Below are 21,029 nucleotides of genomic sequence, written 5' to 3'. Positions count from 1 at the left end.
TTTTTTTTTTTTTTTTTTTTTTTTTTTTTTTTTTTTTTTTTTTTTTTTTTTATAATGAAATTCAAAAAATTGTTAGATATGTATTTCCTATTAGCAAAATAAATATATAAAAAAAGTGTAAAAAACTAAAAACTAAAAATAAAATGATTATCAAATGAATTCATAAGAACTAATCATAGACCGAGATAAAAGTAAAAAGTATTATATTCTGTGATATTAGAGAATCACCGTCAATGCTTCGGTGTAGGTTTGGGTCTATTTATCAATGCTTCGGTGTAGGTTCGGGTCTATTTACAACTAGTCAATTAAAAATTCTTAGATGTACTAGTACTAGCAAGTGCATCTTTGATGCAGTCATCGATTCTCCCAAAATGTCAAAATTACCGCGAGCACTGACAAGTGCATCTTTGATGCGGTCATCGATTCTCCCAAAAGGTCACAATTACCGTGAGCAAAGACGAAGAACACATTTTTTCTACCGAACTTTAATTAATTAATCTCAAAGTTTTTATTCAATCCTAAACTCGAGTGGAGTCAAATTTATCATGGTCACGTAGAAAAAGAAAAAAAAAGTTTGGGTTGGGGAGGTGAGTTAAGAGTGGTGTGTATTTAAGCAATCACATGCTGACAACAACACACTGTTTGGAGAGAAACAGAAACACAAAACTCTCTCTCTCTATATATATAACAAAATAATATACGAGTTCTTGAGCCTCCATTTCAGTTGGGAGAGAGTGGGAGAGACAGGCGGAGAGACAGGCGGAGAGACAGGCAGAGAGAGAGAGAGAGCATGGGAAGGCCTCCATGCTGTGAGAAAGTGGGCATCAAGAAGGGTCCTTGGACTCCTGAAGAAGACATCCTTCTTGTCTCTTACATTCAACAACATGGCCCTGGTAACTGGAGATCTGTTCCCACCAACACTGGTATCTCTCTCTCTTCTTTCTCTCTCCTTTCCCTTTTCTACGATCCGAGTCGGATTTCTCGGGTGCTCTTTCTCTTAGAGATCGAATGGGTTATGATAAATTTAATCTTTTTATTCATATACGACCATAAGTCTTCGAGATCAAATGGGTTACGATAAATTTAATCTTTTTATTCATATACGATAGGTCTCTTGAGATGCAGCAAGAGTTGTAGGCTACGATGGACGAATTACCTGAGGCCTGGAATCAAAAGAGGCAACTTCACGCCCCACGAGGAAGGAATGATCATCCATTTGCAAGCTTTATTGGGTAACAAGTAATTCTCTTGTTTCTTAAACAAAGTTCAATTCTTTCGAGATTCGAGTGACGGATCGTTACGATAAATTCGATCTTGGATTTGTAGATGGGCTGCAATAGCTTCTTATCTTCCGCAAAGGACGGATAATGATATCAAAAACTATTGGAATACTCACTTGAAGAAGAAACTCAAATCTGTTTTAGATCACTCAACAACCTCAGAGTTTTTCTCAAAGGGTTTCTTCAATGATTCTTCCACAAGGACTTTGGATTTTGATTCCTCCTCCGCCTCCTGTTTCTACCCGAATCGATCCTCCACTGCAACACCGTCGTCATCGTCAACTTATTACTCAAGTGCCGAGAACATCTCGCGCCTACTTGAAGGATGGATGAGATCGTCTCCAAAAACTAACGACAACGACAATCCATTTCATTTTGATGAAAAACAAAGTCATTGTGGAGATTCCATGGTTTCTAACCAATACCGAGAGATGAAAACGGAGCAAGATGAGAACAGGGTAGCATCCATGAAGGAGATCGAGTCGATGGTATCGCCCGAGAACTTGAACAACAGCAAACACAATAACTTGGGAGCTTCTTGTGAGAATAATAACAATAATAACAACAACAACAATCCTCCATTGTCATTTCTTGAGAAATGGCTACTTGATGACACTTGTGTTCAAGTAGTGGAGATGATGCCATTGTCACCAACCTTCTAACAACTTGTTTTTCTTAAACGTTCAATGAATTCTCGAACTTTGTAATTGTAATACTAATTACTTTCAAGAACGCTCGATCGTGTTTATACTTACTTTTTCGTAATTTCTTAATCATGGGTTTTGTTTTCCTAAGTAATGATTTGACCTGAATTTACGTTCGATAAGCAAAACTGAGTAATATCGTCATTTTGACCTAGAAATCGAGTTTTTTTTAGTACAACATATCAATTATCGTTGAATTGAGTTCGTCCAGTCAAGAATCGGACTTATTTTCGCTAGATTTCACCGAATTTAAAATAGGGTTTAATTCATTTTTTACTGAAAGAGTAAAAATAAAAAGTCAATTTTTAAATTAAAATGAATATATCCCCTAATTAATTATACAAAATGGCCAATTAGGTTAATTTTTTTTTAATTAAAGAAGAATAATTTATTGGCCTTTCAATTTAAGAAAATAATGTATTTATGATTATATTAGATAAATAGGAATTATAATAAATAAAATAAATCAGTGTATTCTAAATCAAATCTCCATAGGACACGTGGCATGAAATGAAATCAATCTCTTGAATACCAACAACCTTAGGGCCTACTTGGTTAATTATTTTGTTTATTTTTTCAATTTATATTATAAAAAATTATTATTTTTTTTATAAATTTTAGTTTACTTTTATATTTTTTTTAATTAATATTTGTTTCTTTTTTTAAGAATTATTTGAATTTTTAATCGAAAAATAAAATAAGTTTTTAAAAAAAAAATGATTTTTTTTTTAATTTTTCATTTAAAATTCAAGAATCAATTAGACAAAAAATTGAAAGTTCATTATGAACAACACACAGAATCTGGATTAGACATTTCTATGTGACATGATAACGTTACTTACTATTTACGAAAACTATCCCCACAGACCGACACGAGTCATGCTTCCGCCATGTTTTATAAGAGATCACCCAACATAAAATTATTCTAAATAAAACACGCTTCAGTTACTATTTACGAAAACTATCCCCACAGACCAACACGAGTCATGCTTCCGCTATGTTTTATAAGAGATCACCCAACATAAAATTATTCTAAATAAAACACGCTTTAGTATGAAATTCATATGACTGAACTACAAAAAAGAAGGAGAATTCTTTAAAATATTTTTAGGTTTCCGTTCCTTTCGAAAACTTATTAAACATTTTTCTAACGATGAAAAGAATAAAACATTAAATTGTATTTATTATTATTATTATTATTATTATTATTATTATTATTTTTGATGGTATAAAAGAAAAAGAAAAAGGTTGTCACGAAAATCATGGAAGCAAAAAAGGGTTAACCAAAGAAACTTGTGATCTTTTCTTCACCTTTCGGTCTCTAAATCCTCACAAATCTTTTTTTTTTTTTTTTCAAAAATAATTTCAATAATACATTTCTAATGAATTATTACTCTACGCTTTCAATAGCGTTGTTAACCGTACTTTTTAAATTTTAAAAAAATTTAAAAAATACCGATGAAATTTTAAGAGTAGTATTAATAACTATTTTGATAAAAAATAATTCAAAAAAATTATTACTGTCGTTTGATTAATCCACCACACCTAAATGGTACCTAAATGGTGTGAAAGTTATAAGGATATGGAAATAGTAATAAATGAAAATAACAATAAATGGAAAGATACCTATGATAATAAGGCAAATATTAGATATTTGCCTTATAATAAAATATCAAATATAATATATATGGTAAACTATAATTTATTACGTCGATGCCAAAACTGTCCCTCTATGTTTCTTAGATTATCTCCAAAACTTCTAATTTTTCTTCTAAAATTTAAGGATAATAATGTTATTTTTTTTGAAAGTTTATGGGTATTTTGGAAATGTGTTACCCATGGTTTTGTTCGTATACTGACTATCAGAGTATTTTTAAAGTCTATAAAAAATAAAAATTAAAAATATTTTTGAAATATTTTATTAATTTAGGATACGAATGGAATTTATCAAAATATATTATATTCTTGATTAAAATACCACGAGGGTAAGAAGTTCAAATGAAAAGATTCTAATCTCTGATTTTTTTTTGATCGAAAACATCCGATTAAAAAGATAAGTTTATCGTATAAAATTAGAAATTCATGGTAAATTAGGAAATGAAGTACTTATAAGTACGTAGAAATGTTTTTCTAGAATACGCGTTTTAAAACTGTGGGGCTAATGTTGATACGTAATGGACGGACAATCTCTGCTAACGGTAAATACACTAAAAACACGTTCCGTGTAGGAATTTTGGTTTTCTCGCTCCTAAATATATTGATTGTTTAATTATTTTCACAAATAAAAATATTTAAAAATAAAAAATAAAGGAAAGCCATATTTTCATATAATTATTTTATAAGGAAGTTCTATAATTTAAAAGTAATGAGAAATAATAAAGTTAGTATTAAAAGGATGCCATTATTGATTTGATCATTAAATGAAAACTTAAAAATGAAGGAAGAAAAAGAAAAAATTAATATTTATGTTTTCATAAAATATATGTTGATCGTACACACGAGGTGAGTATCAAAAAGTCTTTCTCATCTCTGTCTCCATCGGTTTCCTGTTTCATTATTCTTTTTATGTTTTGTGTTCAATGTATGGAGCAGAAGATTCAAATCTCTGACCTCTTGATCGATGATATATGTCTTAACTAGTTGAGTTATGTTGAACTTCAAAGTTCTTTAGTGAATCTTTAACCTTTTGATCCTCCTCTTTGCTAACTAACTTTTAATCGGTTTCTTATAATCGACAAACAACTAACTGCAAACTGAAGTGGAGATCGTGCGTCGAATAGCCAACTGCACATCGGTTGTGATCTCCCCATGTGCTACTTCCCAACTAATCACGTATATCATTGTGGTCAAACTTCACAAGATACAGTTGTGCTAACTCCTTAGTAAACTTAGATAGACAATGATGGCACTACAGCGAAAACCTAAGATGATAAGGCTAAAGTCATCGATCCTTGTGGCACAAACGTGTAGAGAGTTTCTTCTTGAGCTACATTTGACTATTTTTTTTTGTTTGAGATGTGAAGCCAAAGCGAGATTTTGCTTTTATAGGCCGAACTTCAACTTAACGAACTTTTGTCCTCAAAAGTTTCGTTTATCAAACCACACTTAATACTTAGTTTGATTCTCACATTTATTCGAAGAGCTCGAGATATTTAATTATCATATTGTCCTCCAATTCCCTTATTTTCCCCTGTTGATGATTGTACCAAAGAAACTTGACGAGTATGGTCTCATAACTATGCAACGTATTCATCCCCTCCTCATAACTTGCACCGGTCTTATCTCATCATTCAAACTATCATCCAAATGTAAGGCTCAAAATCAACCACACAAGACAAATTTGCAGTTCTAAATCTCTACAACTCACATTAGCACAACTCTTTTGTTTACTTTGTAACATACAACATTGTTCTACTCTTTTAAACAACCTAGTATAAAATTTCCATATCATAATCTTGCCTAATTTCAACTCCCTACTTGACTCATATTAAGTTTCTTTTCGGGGAATAAATACCCAAACCTTCACAGAAAATACTGATTTTACCCATTTTAGATGGTGCATCGGCTAGTCATGCTCATAACTTTTCAATTGATGAGACCCATGCACAATAACGTTTCCATGTTGCAAAAGAACACAACTCAACATTTTTTTTTGCAACGTCACTGTCCCGTTGACATAGTAAGCACTAGCGCTGAAACCACACGTCATTAAAACATATAATGTTAGTAGCAAATCTAAAACTAGACGTTGATGCCAATATATGAATTCCAAATAAGATACAAATTACCTTTCTCCTGAGATTAAAAGTTCGGTCTCTCGTCCCACCTTTTTTTAATTTAAAAACAAAAAGAAAAACAATGTTAAAGATTTATAATTTCTTGAAAAGTATAAACGGCTCATTTATCAATCTAAACTACTGTTATAAATATACATCAACTTCAACATCTCATCTATATTTTATCAACCTACCTGTAAAATCAAGATATCAATATTTTAATCCAGGTGAAGATCTAAATTCTAGCCAGGGATTGGAAAGTTTGAATATGATCTAATTGCTGGTTCTAGTGCAGATCCTCCGAGTACACCATTATGGCGCACAATTTCATCTGACCATTTCATTAACAGAAAAAACTAGACATACACTCTGTAAAGACTAAAGAAACTTTGTCCTCTGTCATGGCATAGTACTTTTCTAGTTATATGATATGCAATACAACTCTCCCTCTCCCTCTCCCTCTCCCTCTCCCTCTCAAGGTTAGAGAGAGAGAGAAAGAGAGAGCCATCACATCAGTTCTTGGACACATCACTTCCAAACCCCACCTTATCAAAAAATAGCAATGCATAATGAGACTGAAATAAAAGCCACCAATGGCTATGATCCTACTAACTCAGCATTAAACAGCCAGCCTCTCTTCTTCTTGATTACAAATACTGTGCATAGGACCACCAGCCACTACGATTTTAAAATCTACTCTCAGAGTACACTAATTTAACTTCCACATAGGATGAGCTGGTACTATGTGACTCGTGTATGTGTGTTAACATCGTGCTGCCACCATAACTTTAGAATTGGCTACGTCCTGATCTGATCCAAGAGTGATTTTATTTTTTACCTTCAAATTTAACTTATTTAGATAATTGTTTATGAGAATATTTGCTAAAACCACCCCACATAAATGGGGTGAAAGTTCTCTATTTATAATCATTTAGAGAAGGATACTTATGGTAAATCGTAATAGAAGGTAAATATCTAAACATTTGCCTATAATAAAAGATCAAATATGATATATATATTAAAGTATAATTTAGGACTAAATATCATTATCATTATCATTGTTAAGTTTTTTTTTTTCTTTTGAGGATTTTGTCATTTATTCTATATATTTCAATCCTAGAATAAGAAAAGTAAGAAAAGATTGATTAAAATGCCTAAACTTTAGACAAATCATATTATATTTTTATCTTATAAGCCCATACTAAAATAGAATAAGACAAAAGATAGGACTGAAGTATTTGTGAACCAAATAACACGTAAGTTAAGACAAATAAAGCCTCATCACATGACTGGAGCTCCAAGAAATTATTCCCTTGCTAAAATTTGAGCAATTATCATTTAATTTCAAGGGGGAAAAGGAGTAAAAAACTTACATGATTCCATAAATGACCCACTTATTGTCCACGGATGAGCTGATCCCACAGCCTTGAATGCAATTGAATCCTGTCCAATTCATAAAACAGCTTTTAAAACCCTTACTCTCTCTCTCTAAGTCAATATCTATGTAACAATGGCAATTAAAAGAAAGGTAATTGCTAAACGCAAGTCTACAGCATTTATGTAACCTTATTTATAGCCTTCAAATTAGGACAATTACCTGGACCCAGTTATTACAGAAGAAAAAAAGCAACCCATCTTTCTCAAAGGCCTGAGAGGTCATTAGAGTCGATAAAAGCTTGATTTTGTTTATCTAATATCAATTTCAATAATAATGAACCTTCCAGAATAGTGTCATATCGCCTGTGATAGATTAGATAATGCAGGGAATAGATGAAACCCATCTCAACTACAAATCAGAATATAAGACTAAAAGGATCCTCTAATGATCTTTTTCTTTCTTAACAAACAAAGGATTCTTTGGGGACCTGGGGTTGGTCAGGTTTCTCGGTTGGGATGAGAGTAATGGATACTGATCATTCTTTTGTCTCATAAATTCTAAGTGGACAACGTTTTTATCTTGTTTTCATCATTTGGGGGGGAAAAAAAAGCTTTTAGGGGTTCTTTATCCGCGGGCGTCTTTGTTACATCTCTTATTAATCTAATACCTCATTTCTTTTGGTTTGGATTAACCTTTTTGTAACAGCGATGGGCAGATACTGTCCTCTTTGGGCTTCCCCTTTCGGACGTCCCTTCAGAGTTTCTAAAACGTATCCTACTAGGAAGAGATTTGCACATCCTGAAAAAGAATGCTCTCTTCCCCTCTCCAACTGATGTGGGATCTCACAATCCACCCTCCTTCGGGGCTTAGCGTCCTTGTTGGCACTCATTCCCCTCTCCAATCAATGTGGGGTCTCACAATCCACCCTCCTTTGAGGCCTAGCATCCTCACTGGCAATCGTTCCTCTCTCCAATAGATATGGGATGTCAAAATCCACCCTACTTCGGGACCTAGGCCCACCGCTAACAGATATTATCCTCTTCAGGCTTTCACTTCCCCTTAAGGTTTTTAAAACGCGTCTGCTAGGGAGAGATTCTCACACTCTTATAAAACATTCTTATTTCTCTATAATTCTTTCCTAGGCCCCAGTGGGGTTTATTTTATGAAAGATTCATCAGTTCCACAAATTTAAGAGTCAACATTTCTATACTTATTTCACTATGGTGGAGAAGGTATACTAACATTTATAACTACAGGGTATTAAGAAAAAGATTGAACCCAAAACTTCTAATTTATAATAGTGCTCATGGCTAATGGCTTTCCAAGAAATCATTAATGCCCAATCCGTCAGGATACTGATTGCATTAAAAGACATGCTCTATTTGTTTAAGCAAATCCAATATACCGTAATACTAAATTCAACGGAAAACTTTCCTTCCCCAAACCAAAATGAATTGCAAGTCTGAGAGTATGAACTACTAACCCGGGTATTCAGGAGTAGGTTTTTCTTCTCCTGCTCGAGCCTTCTTCCGCTTGTAGTGACTTGGATAGTTGACTTCGTTCAATTATTCACACCATATTCCAAGCAAGCCTGCTTGTTCAAAAGCCAAAGAAAGCTTTATGATAATTATTAGTCAAACGCAGAATATATTCAATATCAAATAACCGAACTTCGTGCAGTTTCGGGAGTCGAGAAATATAATCTGCGAGCACCACTAGAGCCAGAAAACAAAGAGCAAATATTATGAATACTGTGAAGTTTTTCATAGAATATAGTACAGTAACTCAAGCAAAACTCACGACAATTTTCTCACTAATTCTACATACCCAAATTATAAGTAATTAACGTACGAAGAATTACAGAATTAGAACACATCGATCTGAATACTTGAAATGCAAAATAAACCCCAGAAACCAAAAGGGATGAAGTAGGACGTGCTACTTTAAAATCCAACACACTTCTCAAGATCACTGGTTTAATCATCAACCTCAGCTTTAATCTCCCTTTGCAATTCTTCCTTGTATTCATCGAACGTTCCGGGGAAGAACTCCACGGTGCCATTTTCAACGACCCAAATTTCACTTTTTTCTTCATCCTCGCAGACACGTGATATGAGCCGGGAATCATGACTAACCAGGACCACTCCACCAGTAAACTCATCCAAGGCATCTGCAAGTGCATCAATACTCTGCATGTCCAAGTGATTCGTCGGTTCATCAAGCAGTAATATGTGTGGCTTGGACATGGAAATTGAGGTAAAAACAACCCTGGCCTTCTGGCCCCCAGATAGTTTAGCAATTGGCGTGAGGTGATTGTGGCTAGGGAGTCCAAACTTCCCCAACTTGGCACGAACAGCCTCCTGCTTACTTAGACCCTCTTGATCAGGATGAAGACGAAGAAGATATTGAACTGGTGTTTCCTCCATTGTCAGAAGGTCTACAAAATGCTGTGAATACCTCCCAATCCTCAACTTCTGACTCCTCCGAACTTCACCTTCTGTCGGCACCAAATCACCTGCCAGCAGGTTCAGAAGAGTAGATTTCCCCGCTCCATTGGGTCCAACGATAGCAACCCGCGTTCCCATATCAATACCCACATCAACGTTAGAAAGTCTAAAATCTTCCCTATTTGGATAGCTAAAGCTTACTTCAATCAACTGTAATAATGGTGGGGTGAGCTCGGTGGGTTCAGGGAAGTGGAATTCGACACTGTAATCTCTCCACTTTCTGGGGGCCTCTGGCAGGAGATCATCTTCATTAACCTTTCCCCTGGACTTGTTCTTCGAGGCTTCCTTAGCAGCAGCAAACTTTGCTCGGTCTTTCACCTTCTCTTGTTGAGCCCTGCTTCCAGACCTCTTAGCTGCTTTCACCTGTTTATCATATATCTCGAACTTCTTGTTCATTTCTTTCCGACGCTGCTCATATCCACTTTCAAAACCATCAAAATTCCCACGATAAAAATGAAGCTTAAAGTCATGAAGATGAATAATTTCATTGCAAACACTGTTGAGGAAATCTCGATCATGCGACACAACAACAAGAGTTTTCTTCCACCGACAGAGGTACTCCTCCAACCAGAGAACAGCCCTAAGGTCTAGATGATTTGTGGGTTCATCTAGTAATAGAAGTGTTGGCTGAACAAAAAGAGCCCGAGCCAGTGAAATTCTCATTCTCCATCCACCACTAAATGAACGGGTAGGCCGTGCTTGCATATCCTTGGTAAAACCCAGTCCAGCAAGAATCTTGGAAGCTTGAGCCTCAGCTGCATCTGATCCCAAGAGTTGCAGCTTTTCATATAACTCAGCAAGCCTCTCTCCTGCATCATCATCATCATCATTTTCCTCTTGACCAGCATCAGAATTCTGCAAATCAGCAACTTCTTGCCGAAGCTTGACCAGTTCCTCATTAGCAGAAACAACTGCTTGAAGTGCAGTTCTATCATCACCAACCACCTCTTGTTCAACCAAAAGAACATCAATATTTTTAGGAACGGGTATCTTCCTCCAAGCAAGGAGCTTTAATAATGTAGACTTTCCCATACCATTAGGCCCAACTAAACCATACCTCTTCCCGTGAGATATCTTCACTGATGCATTTTTTAAAAGCTCTTTCCCTCTAGCTGAAACAGAGAAATTATCAATAGTAATGTCTTTGACATTTGCATCAGCTTCATCATTACCATCAAGAACCGAAGCTCGGCTACCAATAACAACAGTGAAAGCATCATGGTCATCTTTTAGAGCTTCTTGTCTGGCCTGTTCTACAGCATGGGCAGCAAACAAATCTTTCCTCTCTCGTTTTTTCAACTCTTTGTCACTTACAGCCACCTCCAGAGGCTTCGTCTCAGCCCTGTCCTGCCAGGGTAGGCGTTTCTGGGAACTGGTACTTTGCTGCTCCTCGTCAGACACAATTTCTTCTTCCTCATCATCTGAGGGAGGGAGATCAATGCCATCAGTGTATGATGCAACTTTTTTTGTGGCTTTTGCTTGAGGTTTAGCACCACCACTCAAAGATGAAGATCCCTTTCTCGGTTTATCAGATTTCTGATCCATACTGGCCAGCATTTCTGACACTGAAAGCTTCTCTCTCTTCCCGGAAGCATCTTTAACAGGCTTGACTTTGGCGTTTCCACCACCTTCTTCTGATTTCTTCCTTCCCATTGCACCAATCAACCTGACAATGGGGGAAAATTACCTAGCATAAAAGAAAAAACCATTAACATGAGTTGTTCACGTCTGACATTTAGTAGAAACATTGACCATCTATTTTCAGCAACACGAGGATCAGATAAAAAAGTAAATTCATATTAAAATTTAACAAAAATACGTGGTACACACATACTATCACATCATGTTTCCCCCAAAAAAAAAGTCATATCACAATCACACGAAGGACAAGCAAAAAAAAAATACTATTTTTTTTGCACAGGTACAGATTCAGCACTCAAACTTATGACAATTTAGAGCATCTGAGGAAATTTATATATATTGAACAATAGAAAGATCAATATATACTCTCAAAAACTATAACAGAGCTTTGTTGCCTTATGGAGCTAAAAGAGATAAACCACAATATAATGTCTTATTTATGCAGAAATAAAGTTCTTTTTTTAAAACATAACTGAACACATTATTTACACCCAATTTTCTGTGTACGCAAAATGGAACCTAAAAGTTCATTTCAAATTCAAGTATTAACAACTAAAATATTATGAGAAAACTATATAAAATTAGTGTCAAATGAATTAATTAATTTTTATTTGAAAACCCGAAAGCATAAATAAACAAGACAATCTAGTTTGCAGTTTTCACAACAAAGCGTCGGATTCTCATTGCAAATAATAGAAACACAAACACAGGGTCGAAAAAGCACAGAAATGATGATTTTTCAAAATTAAATAGTCCCAAACATGAATAATTTTAGGGGTTAGTTCAATTGACCTGGGAAATGTCGCAAGTTCAAGCCTCAACAGTCGGTAGCCACCAAACTAAAACTTAAGTCTAAATTTAATTGGTCAAGTGTCATGAAACAAACAAGCAGAAAGGTAAAATCAGAAAAAATAAACAGAACAAAAACAAAGCGGTTCGGATGAGGCAAAATAGAAAACAGTGGAAGGGAACGGACATCACCATAGGAAAAGTAAACGAAAAACATTGCAGCATAACAAAGAATAGAATTCGAAATCCAGTAGGATTCGAAATATTGTCTTAGTTAACTCAATTGAAAATTGACCTAATTCCAAATTTACCGTATTTTGAAGTTGATTGAATAAGAAAAAAACATTCGATCCGAGCAGACCTCAACGGCGATCACCGGAGAGATGGAGGAGCTGCGATGACGGCGCGAGGTTGCTGCAAAGACAGAAATGGAAAGAGACGAAAGAAATCGGAGCGGCTGCCGGACGGATACGGAGAAATCCGTAGAAAGAATCGGTGGAGAAAAGAATGACGCAACGAGTTAGGTTCTCCCTTTTTTTACTTTATTTTTATATAATTAAAATATGAGTATTAGGTTTTTTTTTTAAAAAAAAATTATTTTATATAATTAAAATATGTATAATTTTATGTATAATTATTTAAGTTCTTATCAGACTAGTTGAAGTTTGTAAAAGATGTTAGTGATGTGTATAAATAAGATTTTTTTTAATATAATCTTTAAAACTTTAAATTGCGTCTGCTAGGAAAAAATTTCAACACTCTTGCAAATAGTGTTTCGTTCTCCTCCTCAATCAATGTAGGATATCATAATTCACCTCTTTCAAGCCTCGTTGGTACTCGCTCATTTCTCCAATCAGTGTGGGATTCTTCCAAATCCACCCCGCTTTAGAACATAACGTCCTTACTGGCACACCGCCTTGTGTGTACCCCCCTTTGGGGAACAACCTCCTCATTGGTCATCGCCTGACGTCTAGCTTTGATACCATTTATAACAGTCCAAGCCCACCGCTAGCAGATAATGTCTTCTTGGGTTTTCTCTTTCAAGCTCCCCTCAAGGCTTTAAAACGTGTCTGTTAGGGAAAGATTTCCACACCCTTATAAGGATGTTTCGTTCTCTTACCCAACCAATGTGAGATATCACAACACGAATCTATCCATACAACTCAACAGCCCTAAAACTTGAGCTCGCCACTACAATAGTCACGCAACTCTGTTACCATTTAAAAATAAAACCATATTTGTGACCTAAAGTCTTTTCGTCTATCGTTTTAACTTTTCTTGAACCCAAGACTATGAACCACATTCAAGACTTGTCTAAGCTGACACTTAGGGCTAACTAGTTCAACGATACTTTTGCTAACTTGTGAGTTCAAGGCTAAGGCTATAATGTTGCTTACTTAGGACTAACTAGGGCGGTTACATCACTTGTAACGACCCTAGTTTTTACTAACCTAAAGTTGCTATCGTATGCATGACATACTTCTTATGCGGAAATATTCATTTAAAACATATTCATAAAACAATGTCATGAACTAATATTATTTAAGAAAAAGGTTTTAAAACGAAACAACTGAAAAATTAAAATAGACATAAGTGAAAATAAAACAAAAATGTCCTATACTAACCTAAAGGTTACGAAATTAAATGCGACTACTCTATACATGTGTTATGGTCTTCAATTGTGATGTCGCCATCGGACAGTGGGGTGCCTTACCTTTACCTAAAATATAGCAGTAGCACATCGGTAAGTGACTTCATTATTGGGGTAAAAAATGCAAACATATGTAAATATGATTAGGAACCTATCATTTAAAACGATTATAGAGGTGGACTCTAGTCCGGATAAATTGGATGTGTAGCACTTTCCTACACACCGCTCACACGTCAATGCGTTTAGCCCGATGAAGTCAAGCCTAGGGGTACGTATACAAGTCCACCTAGTGGGTCCATGTGTTTGCGTGTGGGCCATGTGTGGGAAAGTACCACACATCCAACCCTACTTGGACTCGAAAGAGTTCAAGGCCATGTTATGTTGTTTTAAAAGATAGGTCTCGTCATGTATGTGTGTGTTTGCATTACCTGACCCCAACAGTGGGTATTTGCTAGAGTTTTTCTTTCGTATTATGTCAATCCCTTTCAGAAGTCGTACACACGTGTACAATGATTTCGAAGGGTGTAAATTTATTATTTGATGGATACATATTGTAGTTATTTGACGAAATTGTATATATAAACTAGCCCAAAATACTTCTTAAAATTATATCTATATATTATAAACTCGTGTTTATATCGACTTTCTAGATGATTAAAAAAGTGTTGTAAGATCCCACATCAATTAGAGAGTGAAACGAAACATTCTTTATAAACGTATGAAAACCTCTTGCTCATAGATGTGTTCTAAAAACTGTGAGGCTGACGACAACACGTAACAAACCAAAATGGACAATATCTGCCAACGGTAGACATTGAGCAGTGTGCCAACGAGGACGCTGGGCCTCAAGGGGGGTGGATTATAAGATCTCGCCCTCTGTTGAAGAGGGAAACGAATCATTCCTTATAAGGGTTTGGAAATCTCTTTCTAATAGACACATTTTAAAAACCGTGAAGCTAACAGTACCTAATGGGCCAAAGCGGACAATCTCTACCAGCAGTAGACTTGGGTTTTACTTAAAAAACTAATCTAAACCGGTCTTATTACACTTCAAAAGAAAACTATTCTAGAATTGTTACAAGTCTAGACTCTCGATAGCTCTAAGAGTTGATGTTAATGATGGCATCAAAGTTCAACAACATTGCAAAGTGAAAAGAGCTAAGGCAACATCCTCTCAGTACATAATGTTCAAAGTTTAGAAGGGGGAAGAAAAATAAATGATGCTTAGCTCTAGTGAGGAGGTTGAGGAAGGCTCAGAACATGAACAGCATCTCAGGTGCATATCCAAGAGCTTCAAGATGAGCAGCCATGGCCTTGTTCATTGGTGGTGGCCCACATCTTAAAACCTGCTTACAAAACAGGGTAACACTTAAAATTTTGTTGTTTCATGAATAAAAGATCAGACAGCAGCAAACAATCCTACTAATCTCATAAATGCGCAGCGAATGATCCAATGAGTAAACGCGTAGCGAATGGTGAAGGTAGTGTTTATAAACTTAATTTTTAAACCTATTAATACGGACAAGTGAATGATCCAACGGTCCTACTCCGATCCAACTTATTGAGCACATGAAAGAACATCTTCATTCGCTTTTGGAAACAGGTCGTTCGTAAGAATAAATTACTAAGAAAGCAAGAGAGAAGACTTCGAACAAAAAGAAATCGTTCAAACATGGTTTCGAAAACAGATCCAAAGCATTCGTATTATTTGAAACCATAGTTGTAATCCATACCTGAATATCAGAAGCAGGAGCGGGGCAGTGGGTTTGAATCATCTCCTTCGATACGAATCCGACGCCACCATCCCATTCTTCAGGAGGCTGAGTAAGCAATTGATATATGAATGGTTGATTAAAAGATATGACATTGCAAACCATTAAACAAAGTACATAATCAAGCAAGCATAAATGAAGCTCCCAAGGAGATCCATCATGGCCTTAGAGAACCCAATTCCATCCACAATGCACAAGTTTACGAATCCGGAAGTGTTCATTAGCTTGTTTCGCATAACGATTTTTAAAGATACTTTTAAGAATCGTGCTTGGGGGGCTCTAGAGAGATAAATCACTCACAAGAACAAAACAACTTTCCGAGAACGGTCAACTAAAAGTAATCTCATTTATGTTTTAACTTTTACGAACAATCTTCGACCCTAGCTACAAAAAATGGATTTCAAGCCAATAGAACAAGATCGAGCTATGATAACTTTTAAGAACGGTCATTAAGAAAATAAAAAAATAAAAAAATAAAAAAAAAAACCTGATTTGAAGAAAGAGATCGAACCACATAGTAATACCAATCAGTTCAATTCACTAGATTCGTCAAAGTTCTTATCGATCACTGGTCTAGAAAACAAAACAAGATAAGCATAATGCGATTTCACGTCATTTGACATCGACATCTTGTAATGGTAAAAAGTTAAACCACAGAGAAAAGGATAAATTTGGGGCTGTGACTGATGGAGAAGACTGACCTGGTTTAAGACATAATAGAGCTTGAAGCTATCTGGGTACCTTTTGGCAAGAAGATCCAACTCCTCCTACAACCACACAAGTTTCTTTTGGTAAGGAAAGTGATGAAATTATAGAGAGATATATAAATCATAGACATTGAATTATTATTATGAAAGCAAAAGTGGAAGCCCAAGAAGAGGCTACAAAAATATTAAGATCCTTCGCCCTTCAATACCCAAAATCGCACGAATTACATGATTTTTTTATCTTTATAAAAATGGCAAACCCTGACTTTACGATCGAGGATATATGCCTTAACTAATTAAACTATATTTAAGTTGATAAACGATCTCTATACACGTGTTTAGTTAAGGAGTTCAAACATGAAAGTACCGAAAACATTTTCATCAAATGAAACTAACCATCAACATGTTTCAAAATGAGAGGATCAACTGGTATCTAAATTTATGGTCAATACGAGGACGAGGGGTATGTTTATTGAAGAAAGATGACAACATTACCTTTAAAAGAATGTCCTCATAGGTGACATTGGCATAAATGAGATGTACCTTCGTCTCGTCATTTGGATTTTCTAATATTGCTCGAGCAACCTAAAGAGCAGAAAAGAAAGCAAAGTATCGATAACAACAATCAAGTCGTCCGAATGATGGTAAGTTGAGGAACTAAAATGATCAAGCCAAAAGAAAAGGAAATTCGTACTTGATACATAGGAGTAATGCCGGAGCCTCCAGCGAGCATCCCAAATGCTCTGACCTGGCCAGGTTGATACCTGAAACGCCCCTGCAGAAATATTTTCGTTGTGAATTTTGAATATTCTCAGTGTTTTCAAAGGTACCATAAAGTTCTTTGCTTCTCTCTCACTAGAGAAAGAATAAGAGGGGTCTTTGTGTCTGTGACAAACAAAATGTTTCATTAAATTCTTCAAACAAAATGTTTCATTAAGTCTGCAGCCGAACCTGAAGGAAGCTGAATGCTAGAATCCTAAAAAACATCAATACTTAAAAGCTTAAAAAACATGACTTAAATAGCTGTCGGAGTTATTGATTGACCATACCTTGGGCCCCTTTACAGCAAGAAAATTGCCAACACGCATCTGTCGGAAATGATGCGACATCCTTCCTTGGGGATACATCTGATTAAACACATTACAGAGTTCAGATTAACAAGCATGCATACCATTAAAATACTGCTCATCAACTAAGAATCAGAAAACACAAACCTTTATGACGAGCTCAAAATATCCAACATCAGAATCCAAAGTAATCGGTGTGTACGGTTTGATGACCTCTTCACCTTGGCCATCCTTGCCCCTGTGAGATGAATGAATTATAATTTCTCAGGGACAGTAAATGATCCAATATGGAACAGTCATCTTCAAAAACAACACCAGGTGAAGAGGGCAATAAGGCACGCATCCCCACTCAAACCGAAGGGAGAGTCCGGAAGTCATTTCTGGTTAGCATATTTAAAGAATAGAACAGTTTCTCAACGATGAACACAATCAAGCAGCTAAGAGACACAAGATACTCCACCGTAACAAAATTTTAGAAGTTTTAGCCTAAATAATATAATGTCAAGTGACCTCATCCAACAAAAGTTGTGATCAGCTATGAGCTAAATCAAAAAATCTATAATGAAGCAGAGGCAGGATTGACAGTTTATGTGAGATCCCAAGAGGACAATATCTACTAGTGGTGGGCTTGGGCCGTTACAGTTGGTATCAAAGCCAAACACCGGGCAATGTGCTAGCGAGGAGGCTGAGCCCTGAAGCGGGTGGATACGAGGCGGTGTGCCAGCAAGGACACTGGGCTTCGAAGGGGGTGGATTGGGAGGGTCCCACATTGATTAGAGAAGGGAACAAGTGTCAGCGAGGACAATGGGCCCCGAAGGAGGGTGGATTGTGAGATCTCACATCGGTTGGGGAAAAGAACGAAATACCCTTTATAAGGGTGTGGAAACCTCTCCCTAATAGACACGTTTTAAAAACCTTGAGAGAAAGCTCGAAAGGGAAAGCCCAAAGAGGACAAAATATGTTAGCGGTGGGTTAGGGTCGTTACAGTTTAACCGGTATCTTTAAAGGAAACTTGCTTATTTCAAGTTATCTCTAAGTGTTACCGAGTTAAGGAAAGTATAGTATTGTGATTCCTACACCATATAATGTCAAGATCAACATTTTTTTTTTCATTCGGCTACCTATCCATAGCCACGGCGAATAGAAATCCAAATAACCCTATGAAGAATAAATAAGATCAACTACTAGACCTGCAACTTATATGTTGTCCAATGGGAAGACCCAAAACTGAAGTAGGATTTGGGAGTGTAAATGTAAACTTTGCCACATTATGGCTCAGCTGCACGCGTTTGATAAGTTTAAACTCCTTGAATATCTCTGGATCCAAGCAACCTGGATGCACAAAACCATATCATAAGGAAAACAACTTAAATTTCGAGGAAACAGAAACCACTTCATTAATCGATGAAATCGATTACAAAAGAATGTCCTATAGGAGGGTAATTGTAAGTACATAATGGATAAGATAATTCACTCCAAGATAAAGCTAGAAAGGATGCAGCTTCAATAAAAGTATGGATGCTTTGGTGATTACCCAAGAATATCTGAGCACGTCTTTCCAATCATACGGCAAACAAATTAAGAAAACGAATCACATAAAGCACCAATAACAGACAATGTTCTAATGTATCATCACAACAAAACCACCAAAAGCACTAGAATCCTGCTAAAGAGTTGAGTGAACACCACATCGGTCCACACATTACTGAATCGACCCTTCTTATTATCAAACGATATAATATTTTCATGGACAACTCTAACATAAAGCCCTGTTTATGTGATGTTTCCCATCAAATCTCCTTAACTGATATCAATTGAAAACAAATTATCGGTCGAATTTGAACTGGAATGTCCATTACAGATCTTTAAAAACAAAAAACAAAAGTCCAGAGACAGAAAATGGAACCATGTAACATAGATTAATTAGCTTCTACAACTTCAAGAAAGTTCAAGTTACTATAAGCTAGCTCATCTGAGCATAGTTCAAGCTCAAGTAGACAGCATATGACCCACTTAATGGGTAGTAAGCTCAATTTATCTCCTCTCTATACGTAATTTTCGCAAATAAGATTTAAACTATGAGTTGATACGAAGAGATTAACCAGATATGGATCCAATCCTTAATCCATATCGATTTCTAACTCAAAAACTCCACTTATTTACGAAATGACATGTAAGAACTTCACCGGAATCTCAAAATTTCATAAAAGAGAACAAATCAAAACACAACCGATCCCAAAAATCAACCGCAAAGAAATCAAAGCAATGGGAACTACAGAAAAACTGAGATTCAAGAGTAGCTAACCTCTGGATTTGCTTTTTTTAGACGAGGATAATACATAGAGAGCGCCAACGACAAGGGCTAAACCAGCCACAGCCAAACCCAGAAGGATTTGCGGATCTAAAGACTGTGAGAAATCCATCACCGATTCTTCCCAGAAGAAACCTCCAGAAAAATCAAATGGGTTTTCGATATTTGGAGTGGAATTTAAGGAATTTTTCGAATGGATTACGATTCAACTAACTTTTTCCGGTCCCACGGCGCGAGACCCGCTTTCACCAACCCCAGCCACTGGAGAAAAATGAAGTGAGGCCGAATTAGGTGAAGCCTGAGGCAGCTATTTGGAAGTCCTCCAACTAATGAAAAACAAATGGATGAGCTAAATCCATCGACTGTGATGCACAGTTTTTCTTGAATAACCAAGGGGGAAGAAATTAACTTGTAGAGTTGGATTATATCATACTTCAATTGTAAGCCTTATCCGGTAGGTGTTACCATTAGTATTAGGTCCGTCATCGAACAGTGAAAGGCACTAGTTGATAGAATAGAGCTAGACTCCCTTCATAATAAATACGTTTTAAAATTGTGAGTCTAATAACGATGTATAACATGTCAAAGCGAACATTATTTACTAGCGGTGTGTTTGAGCTATTATAATGGTATAAAAACTAAGCACCAAGTGGTGTACCAATGAGGATGTTGGGCACTGAAGTGGGTGGATGATTGAGATCTCACATCGGTTGAAAAGGGGAACAAACCATTAGGTTGTGGAAACCTCTCCCTAGTATGTTAAACCCTTAGTTGAGAATTTGAAATTTATATTACTTAGAGACTATTTTGTTAGCCTTAAACCTTGAGCTATGTATAGCGTCACTATAGATTATAGATTTTGTGTGTTAGGTTAGTACTATGTAAGGACGATTAGAGTACAACCCATAACCATGAACTTGTTTCGATTTGTGAGGGTTTACTTTGTATGTAGGAATGCGATGTCATCCACTTAGGACTTGTGACCTAATAAAGGGTACTATTGAGGGAACACTAGTTGTGCTTAGTAGAGAAGACCTTGTGTCACAACCCCACTAAGAGAAAGTAAGTTTTATTACCCTCATACGCAAGACTGACAAAAGGCGACCCTCACATGGCTCCCATCCAGTCACATGAGGGTCAAGATTGAGAAGTGACATGATACGATCAGGAGAAATGTGCATCATCCAACACCCCAAGAGTGTGCATTCAATCAAAGCTGAGGCATACACAAGGTTCAATAGAATGACGTGACACGAGTGTTGAAGACAAGCTTGAAGAGGGTCAGGTAGTCCGTCTATGTGAAAGATGAAAGCTCACCAAATTTGGTATCAATTGGATACTCGAGGGACACTGCGTGGAGGCATATGACTAATTGCCAAAATGACGTCTACTCGAGAAAGATTGAAAATGCCTCAAAATGTACTATAGGGGGGGGGGGGGGGGGGG

General features: G+C 36.2%; 4 protein-coding genes across 6 annotated transcripts in view; 2 read left to right on the top strand and 2 right to left on the bottom strand.

Moving 5' to 3' along the window:
• The window catches only part of LOC111467269 (F-box protein SKIP24), an 8,332-nt gene extending 3,690 nt beyond the window's left edge, over positions 1-4,642 (top strand). The window contains exon 6 of the mRNA XM_023112127.1: positions 4,561-4,642. The gene's annotated coding sequence lies outside the window, so the exon portion shown is untranslated. The remainder of the gene's footprint in view (positions 1-4,560) is intronic.
• LOC111467248 (transcription factor MYB30-like) lies at positions 688-2,034 on the top strand. 2 transcript variants are annotated; one of them, XM_023112100.1, is made up of 3 exons: positions 688-923; positions 1,110-1,239; positions 1,327-2,034. In XM_023112100.1, the coding sequence occupies exons 1-3, from the start codon at positions 791-793 to the stop codon at positions 1,940-1,942; spliced, it is 879 nt and encodes a 292-aa protein (XP_022967868.1). In that variant the 5' UTR covers positions 688-790; the 3' UTR covers positions 1,943-2,034. The 2 variants fall into 2 exon arrangements, with proteins under 2 accessions (XP_022967868.1, XP_022967869.1); XM_023112101.1 differs by having other exon boundaries at positions 790-923; positions 1,110-1,232.
• Positions 4,643-8,864: 4,222 nt separating the features above from the next.
• On the bottom strand, positions 8,865-12,606 carry LOC111467170 (ABC transporter F family member 4-like). Of its 2 annotated transcripts, none has more exons than XM_023111969.1 (2): positions 12,387-12,606; positions 8,865-11,332 (listed from the first exon to the last, which is right to left on the bottom strand). In XM_023111969.1, exon 2 carries the CDS (start codon positions 11,296-11,298, stop codon positions 9,115-9,117), a length of 2,184 nt encoding a protein of 727 aa, XP_022967737.1. In that variant the 5' UTR covers positions 11,299-11,332; positions 12,387-12,606; the 3' UTR covers positions 8,865-9,114. The 2 variants fall into 2 exon arrangements, with proteins under 2 accessions (XP_022967737.1, XP_022967736.1); XM_023111968.1 differs by having other exon boundaries at positions 12,437-12,606.
• A 2,192-nt stretch (positions 12,607-14,798) lies between these two features.
• On the bottom strand, positions 14,799-19,952 carry LOC111467252 (NADH--cytochrome b5 reductase 1-like). The gene is made up of 9 exons (XM_023112107.1): positions 19,578-19,952; positions 18,463-18,604; positions 17,420-17,510; positions 17,255-17,332; positions 16,900-16,980; positions 16,701-16,790; positions 16,200-16,265; positions 15,460-15,546; positions 14,799-15,072 (listed from the first exon to the last, which is right to left on the bottom strand). The coding sequence occupies exons 1-9, from the start codon at positions 19,693-19,695 to the stop codon at positions 14,980-14,982; spliced, it is 846 nt and encodes a 281-aa protein (XP_022967875.1). The 5' UTR covers positions 19,696-19,952; the 3' UTR covers positions 14,799-14,979.
• Between the last annotated feature and the right edge of the window lie 1,077 nt (positions 19,953-21,029).

The sequence above is a fragment of the Cucurbita maxima genome, unplaced genomic scaffold, assembly GCF_002738345.1.
Source record: "Cucurbita maxima cultivar Rimu unplaced genomic scaffold, Cmax_1.0 Cma_Scf00033, whole genome shotgun sequence".
NCBI lineage: Eukaryota > Viridiplantae > Streptophyta > Magnoliopsida > Cucurbitales > Cucurbitaceae > Cucurbita > Cucurbita maxima.
The sequence above is the reverse complement of the archived record's forward strand: the minus strand, read 5'-3'. Positions and strand labels throughout refer to the sequence as shown.

Coding starts and splice junctions, on each gene's coding strand:
- LOC111467252 (XM_023112107.1), bottom strand. CDS start 19,695: ATGGATTTCTCACAGTCTTTAGATCCGCAAATCCTTCTGGGTTTGGCT. Junction 16,791..16,899: donor GCATTACTCCTATGTATCAA/GTACGAATTTCC, acceptor TCTGCTCTTTAG/GTTGCTCGAGCAATATTAGA. Junction 15,073..15,459: donor CTCCTGCTTCTGATATTCAG/GTATGGATTACA, acceptor TTTTGTAAGCAG/GTTTTAAGATGTGGGCCACC.
- LOC111467248 (XM_023112100.1), top strand. CDS start 791: ATGGGAAGGCCTCCATGCTGTGAGAAAGTGGGCATCAAGAAGGGTCCT. Junction 924..1,109: donor ATCTGTTCCCACCAACACTG/GTATCTCTCTCT, acceptor CATATACGATAG/GTCTCTTGAGATGCAGCAAG. Junction 1,240..1,326: donor CAAGCTTTATTGGGTAACAA/GTAATTCTCTTG, acceptor TTGGATTTGTAG/ATGGGCTGCAATAGCTTCTT.
- LOC111467170 (XM_023111969.1), bottom strand. CDS start 11,298: ATGGGAAGGAAGAAATCAGAAGAAGGTGGTGGAAACGCCAAAGTCAAG.